Source organism: Cottoperca gobio, chromosome 1 (assembly GCF_900634415.1).
Source record: "Cottoperca gobio chromosome 1, fCotGob3.1, whole genome shotgun sequence".
Lineage (NCBI taxonomy): Eukaryota > Metazoa > Chordata > Actinopteri > Perciformes > Bovichtidae > Cottoperca > Cottoperca gobio.
Window position 1 is genome coordinate 15,682,781 of NC_041355.1, and position 7,490 is coordinate 15,690,270.

At 41.5% G+C, this 7,490-nt stretch overlaps 1 protein-coding gene across 2 annotated transcripts; it reads right to left on the bottom strand.

Annotated features, from left to right (window-relative positions):
* Positions 1–611: 611 nt before the first annotated feature.
* kpna7 (karyopherin alpha 7 (importin alpha 8)) lies at positions 612–5,713 on the bottom strand. Of its 2 annotated transcripts, none has more exons than XM_029432639.1 (12): positions 5,585–5,713; positions 5,392–5,514; positions 5,235–5,320; positions 3,261–3,429; positions 2,945–3,044; positions 2,576–2,658; positions 2,355–2,441; positions 2,035–2,211; positions 1,551–1,784; positions 1,206–1,388; positions 953–1,099; positions 612–757 (listed from the first exon to the last, which is right to left on the bottom strand). In XM_029432639.1, exons 1-12 carry the CDS (start codon positions 5,648–5,650, stop codon positions 671–673), a joined length of 1,542 nt encoding a protein of 513 aa, XP_029288499.1. In that variant the 5' UTR covers positions 5,651–5,713; the 3' UTR covers positions 612–670. The 2 variants fall into 2 exon arrangements, with proteins under 2 accessions (XP_029288499.1, XP_029288491.1); XM_029432631.1 differs by having other exon boundaries at positions 1,206–1,451.
* Between the last annotated feature and the right edge of the window lie 1,777 nt (positions 5,714–7,490).

Sequence of the window (7,490 nt, forward strand, 5' to 3'; positions counted from 1 at the left end):
GGCAAAAGCCTTCATAGTCTATACAAAACACTCAAATGCAAACACTTCATCTACCTTTACTAACTTTCCCCCCAGTGACTGAGTGTGCATTAATTAAGTTTTAAAAAAAGTTTTAATCAAGCAAGAGTGCTTATTTTTGGATTATCTCTTAACTGCTTGCCTAACTTTTAATTTAGTCATAGCTCATGAAAGATAGCAAATAATATTTCACACAAAACATTGTGGAGGCAGGGAGGAGATCCCAGGGAAGACCCAGGACTCTGAGAGTCTCCTCACTGGCCTGGGAACGCCTCGGGATCCCCCAGTCGGAGCTGATGGATGTGGCCCAGAGAAGGGACGTTTAGGGTTCCTTACTGGAGCTGCTGCCCCCGCGACCCGATCCCGGATAATCGGTAGGCGTTGGATGGACAAAAGATTCACTTTCAAATTCTAAAATTAAGTTTGCAATGGTGGTAGACCATCCAGGTTTATTCAGCTACACAAGTCATTGTGAACCAGTTTGACAGATACATTTTTTTATTGGCCATATATCATGTTTTAGCCCATTATGCTGGCCAAATTCATTTTCACCCAAACTGCCAACCTTGGGCACAAATATACTTCCAGCCGTGAACGTACTGAACCCTTTATTTATTTAAACATGAATTCATCAAAAATGCATACAATAGCTTTAAAATTCAAAGGCTCTCTGAACATCAGAGGTCTTAAATACAAATGAGTCATCTGTACTGTCGACCTTGACTCCCACAACCTCACCCTAAGAAAGAAAAACGTTGTCAAATGTCATAACTACAAATAAACACATTACATTGTATCGCTTCCAAAAAAGGGAGATCCATTGCCTTCAGATATGGATTATCTTAAACATTTTACCATGAATTTCACAAATTAATTTTAAGAATCTGTTAATCCTTAAATGAGTGTAGAGTTGGCCATGCATTGGGCTACTTACATCACAAAAGTACTTCTCTATGAGGGCATGAGCAGCCTGGTACACAGTGTCATTGTCATGGTTCTGCAGCATCTCAATGCGGTCCAGTCCTCCCAGCTCTTCAACCAACAAGCTACATTTCTCGATCTCACCAAGCTTCTCTGCTGCCTGAAAAGAAAATTTACAGTAACTGAAACTCTCATCCACCCATTTCAGGTTTACCTGAAGTTTTAAGTCTAATCAGGTGTAACAGGTTGAGCAGTTTTCCTCTCACCATGAAGATGTTGTTGATGGCCTCCAGTATGACCAGAATGACTTTAGAGTCTTTGACCTGCAACAGGTTGATTATCGCCTCCAGGGCCCCACTCTGCACCAGATTGACAACTTGCTCCACAGTGCCCCCGCTGGTGAAGTTAGTCACCGCCCACACTGCCTCCCTTTGAGTTTTGAAGTCTCCCTGAGAAAAAGATTCAGCTGCTTCTCTCATAACATTTGCCATCCAGTGAACAATATTAAGTCCCTGTTAGCAAGACCAAAAAATATCATTTTAAAGTCAAGTACCACTTGACTACAGTAGGTCAACATACAGATGTCCAAAAGTCATGCTTGATTTACTCACATTTCTGAGCTGTTCCACCAGAGGCGGGAGCAGGCCGCAGGTGATGAGTTGTTGGATTTGCATACATGGTCCTGCAGCGATGTTTGACAACGCCCACGCTGCCTCCTTTTGCACGCTGGCCTTCGGGTTCCTCATCAGTTCAGGTAGGACTTTCAGAACTCCGGCATCAACTGCCACCTGGGTCTGCAGGTCTGAGCCACTCACGATGTTCCCGATTGAGCGGAGAGCCGGGGTCTGGAGGTCAGACAAGCAACTAATCAACTTTACTATAGGTAGCGACAGGGCAGGGAAGATTCTGGTCCATAACTCTGAAACAAGCTTTGGAGGAAAAACCTACATGTGGCAACACTTTACACTGATAAAGTTTGAGTTACCACTTGTGTGGCACTATAAGAGGCGATCTGGTTGTAGTCTCACATGCATGGTACAGATGGCAGATCTTTAATGTTTAAAGTGAGTTTTATAGTGAGTTTGAGAACACTACCATGACACTGAGCTCCTCGTGGCTCATAAGATCCACCAGCCGAGTAACAATACCAGTTTTCACCACAACATCAATACGATCATTGTCTCCGTCTGAGAGGTAGGAGATTGCCCAGCATGCATCAGACAAGATGTCTTTATCACTGAGATGGAGCAACTGGCTCAGAGAGGGAAGCACCTGCAGGGATGACAGTTAAAGCACTTTAGTCATCTAACTGGCATTATGCCCCCTTTCTGCACTGGGAATTGATCTGTGGCACTGGGTGCCAAGCTCAGACACATCTGCAAGTCTGTTTATTACCCAGCTGTGATTTCACTTACCTGCAGGACTGCAGACAAGGGTGGAAACGGATTCTTATTGCGACACAGGTTGGACAATGTCCATGTCAGGTTACGCAGGTAGCCAACCTGGAGTTATAAAAGCATTATGACCAACACTGCAGCAGAATTTAGACTTCTGCCCAACAGCTGAAAACATATGGCAAAATGACAGACTTAACGTACAAATTCTGATTTCACATCAGTTTAGTTTGTAAACTTACTGGAGTGTCTGGGCAGATGCGGGCCAGTAAGGCTGGGATAACATTGCACTCAATCAGGATGTCTCGATAAGCTGCACCATCACCTGACAAGTTATGTTTTGTGATATGTTAGATATAGATTCTGTGCAACAAAATTTAGATTTCAAAACTAAGCAATTTTACAGTGCAAGCCAGGCCACCATATTAACATTTGAAAGAACAAGTCCCATCAAAACTTTATTCCAAAAGGTGGGCAACCACTAAAGTTGTCGTTTTGGAAACTTCTTCCATTCTCCCCCCTCTACTAAACAGACTAAATGTATCAGTTGTATTAATGCCAAGTCAACCTCAGACAGAATGGCAAAATAAAACATTAATTCAGCATTTTACCTGCAATGTTTCCAAGTGCCCAGACAGCCTGTTCACTGATGTGCAACATGGGTGAAGACAGCAAGGCGATGAAAGCTGGCACAGCCCCATGTTCCACCACCTGAGACACAAATACACTTGTTGAACTCATGCCACCCAGACCTGAAAGCCACTGAGTCCATTTAGTTCAAATGAAAGTGTTTTAATAAAAAGGGTAAGCTGTTTGGAGGAAAAACACTGCAAGCCCATATCAAGAATCATGAAAAACCTATTCCAGTCAAATAAGCATCAGGCTAGCTCGCTTGCATTTCACAGAAGTTAAATACAGTCTTCAAACCTGTTGAGTATGCCAAGATGTCCCAGAGGCGATGTTTGTAAGGGCCCAAGCTGCTTCAAACTGCAGAGTCGGCTCATCATCCATACACAGGAAGGACACAAAGCGAGACAGCAGACCTGCATCAATGATCTCTCTCAGGGGAGGGTTACGCTCCTGAGACAGCAGCTTCCTGGAGATAAGGATGAAGGAAATATACTTGAACAGCGTACATGTTATTTTGTTTTCCTTCCATTACTTTAAATGGGTGGAACATTGAAAGAGACTCAAGTAGCCCAATAAGTTTGTGTAAGAGTAGAAAACAGCCATTACAATTTCCCAGAAGCCCTCGATGAAAGCCTCAATTTGCTGTTTATAGTTGTTTTTAACCAGTGGCGGTTCTGGGGGGTGGACAACGGGGGCCAGCGCCCCTGTAACACTGAGCCTGGACCCACCTGTGCCCCATACCTGTCAACCCTCCCCCTTTTCCCGGGATTATCCTGTATTTTTCCTTCTATCCCGCTGTCCTCCCATAATTATCCCTGTATTTTTAACCTTTTAAAAATAGTCCTAATTTAAAAAAAAAAAAAAAAAGTGTACAGTGGTAAAGTGGCCTCCGGTAAAGCAGGTATTATGTTTAACTTTAGTTGAAAAACTTTATCCGCCAGTAAACAGAAGAAAACAGGAACAACAACACAGAAGGTGAAAACAGGAACAATACCACAGAAGAAGACAACATATGGATGAGAGTCAGTGAACAGGAGATAGTTGGAGACTGCAGTTGTACCTGCCAAACAAGTTAAAACTTTATGGAAGTACCTGACAAATGGGAGGAGACCTTCCCTCATTTAATAAAAGCAGAGTCGGGCAAACTTGTGCTTTTTGTAAAGTGTGCCATTCAGATTTTAGCGATGTTCGCCAGCAAGAAAAAAAAATCTTCCAAGCACAAGAGGCACAAAACATACACTGTCAATGACTTCATGTGTGACAAGAACTGTTTCAGAGGCAGACCAAGTGACCAAAGCTGAGGGAAAGCAGTCAATGCCTTGCGGCAAAAATAATTTAGCCTTCAGCTAGTCTTGAGGCAGGCAAAGTCTGCAACCTACGTTTACAACAAGTCCCTTGCCGATGCTAGGGACTCCCATACTGAATAAAATGTATATATGCAATTAAAATACATACATCTTATAAACATGTCTGTACAAGTAATACATACTTTAAATAAACATGTAATTCCTGAATCCGTCCCTTATGTGTTTACATTATATGGGTTGGGGCAGGCTGGCTCAGAGCTGTTAAGGTATGAGCGGAGTCGGCCAGAACATTTCCCTTATTTTGAAATTCCAATATTGACAGGTATGCTGTGGCCCCCCCCTCCGAACAAAGATTGTACAATATACAAAAAGTATTGATTTTTTTTGCGACGATCCAGGCAGGGGAGGGACTATATTTTGATGGGCACACCATGCGGTCAATCACATGCTAGGACAGACTAGGATCATACCATTATGTGAAAGGAGGAAGGGGGGCAGACGCTCCAAAAACAGCGAGTGTAGTGGTACAGGCCAGATACACACAGAGCGACAGGGATTTAAATGAAAGTGCGTCGGGAGAAAGTGAAGAAATGAGCGAAAACCGAAAAAGAAGCACTGCACTAAAGATTATTTATACTTAACTAAGAATATTGAAGGCTTGAACACCCAGGTTGAATGTGCCCCTCTGACAAAACGCCAGGCCCCCAGCCAGCCCCCCCCCCAGTGATATTGGTCTAGAACCACCACTGTTTTTAACAAAACCAAATGATTATCCCATTTGACAAAATAAATAATTCACATTGATAAATAAAAATTGAAATGTATTAATGATTATCAGACTAACTTTGTCGGTCCACTAATCAATGAATCATGTTGGCACTAAATGAAAGTCCAAAACATGCAGCGCCATTATGTTATGCAACAAATCACTGGTTTATACAAAGATCTAGTAATGATCCCTCACCTGGCTGCTTGACAGCCTCGGGTTTGGGAATCTTTGCAGTCAGAGTTCACGTCTTTAATGATGTCCTCAATGGATAAAAAGCCCACCTAAATGACAGAAACACAGTTTGAGGCTCAACTAGTATGAACGAAGTCGTCCTAAGTTTCTGTGAACTGACCATCTCGTTGGAGATGTAACCAGGAGAGAGGTCCACCGATATGTTTCTTCTCTTCAGGAAATTTTCATCCTTGTTAGCTTTGCGCAGTTCCACGCAAGCAGAGATCCTTTTGTCCCGAAGCTTCTGCCAAGAGAGGGATATGCAGTGTTGATACAATTATTAATACAGACGTGCAAATTCAATATCAACTTACGGCTGGATCTTTGCCCTTGTTTTTGAATTTTGAGATTCGCTCGTCAATAACGCTCTTGGTTGGCATGGTGGCTGTTTACGCAGGGTGGAAACTTGCTCCCTGCTTGACTTGATGAAAGCGTACAGAAGCATTACGCAGAGAGGTTATAAGGGGCAGAGCCGCCGCAGGTGAATCTAATTAGCTGTGATTGATGCACGTGCAGCTGTGCGCGTTTCAATCAAGCAGCTTTCCCTCCAGCGACAGGTATGTGAACGCCTTGTAAAATATGTCCACTTTTGATCAGTTTGTATCATAAAGGAGAGAAAAGAACACACACACACACACATATATATATATATATATATATATATATATATATATATATATATATATATATATATATATATATATATATATATATTGAAATAGCTCTAAAAAAACAAAATAAAGTGAAATAGTTATATAAGTAACGATAAGCCTTGAAATTCCACAGTATGAATATGTTTATGATAACTGGCCCACTAGTCATGGCCTGTTTTAGACAATAGATGGCAGCATAACATACCTTTAATCTGGCCTTTGAGTGAGTGTGTGTTGTGATGAATGTGAATAAACCTGATCCATTGCTAAATCAATTTGAATCAATTGTATTTTAGCTACATCACTGCAGAAAAAAGGAAAAATAAATAGATCAAATAAATTAAAGAGAAAAAGAGTGATTCTCGTCTTCCTCTGTAACAATCAGGAAAGTCTGAACAATAGCAGCTGAAGTAGAGGTTTCCCCCTCGCCAAGTTATAATCACTTCCTCTTGATAGGACAAGCACACAAGGGTCATGTGGCACCTTAAACCTTATTCCTCACATCTTCCCGTCTCTCTCTCACACACACACACACACACACACACACACACACACACACACACACACACACACACACACACACACACACGTGTTGCATTAATGAGGAAGCATACCGCATTCGACTTCCAAAAGTGAGCTGTCAAAAGGAAATACACCTTGACTTGAACCTTCACAGACACGGCACATATAAAAAAGGGCTGTTGGTACAAACCCACAAATAATTATCATGTACAGCTTTGCAGAGATTCGTAGCCTCTTTCAGTTCATTGTTTTGGTTTAAGGGCTGCACATTTCCTTCATGGTTCACCTTGCTGTTCTCATAAATCCCCATAGGCAGTCAATTGCATAATTTCACATTTGGCAAGCTAAAAAGCCAGAAAACCAAAACAATAAGCGTCTAAATCACAAGTTTCATAAACATTTGATATGACATTGATTTATTTTGGAGAACAATATGATTTTTTTCGATATCACAAAGTCTGCCACTATACGATTTCATTTCAATTCAATTCAGGGGCCTACAATCAATATGAGATGGTATCATAATGCCCATTTAACACAATCAGTTACATTTATATCAACTTACAAAAAGCAACTAAAATATAACAACAATCTATTCTGTTTAATCTAAAGAATAAAAATAGATCTGCTTTGTATGAGAATAGCAGGTCCACCTTAAAGGTCAGCCCACCTTAAGTGAGCCTGGGCTGTTATTGCTAACTTCGGGGCTAACCCCCTTCACTTTAATGAAAAGGTTGCTAGGAAGACAGATGAGCCTAGCTTTTTTCTGCTCCCTAGTGGCCAAAGATGCATTAATGCACCTTAAACAAGCCTCATTTCTCAATTGTTTTTATGATAAATAATTTTGGCTTTTTCAGAGGCTAGTAGAGGGTAAAGAGGGACGGGCATTGTTTTTTTTCTCCCAGTGAAGAGTTTTGTGGAATTATATCTGCTCCAGCTTAGTGCCTTGCTCAAGGACAGTGTCTGTGTACTGGTTTAGGGGAATATGTTTGCGTGTAAGTCCGATTCTTGCTGAGTGATGAGCATCATTTACCTTACAGGATGA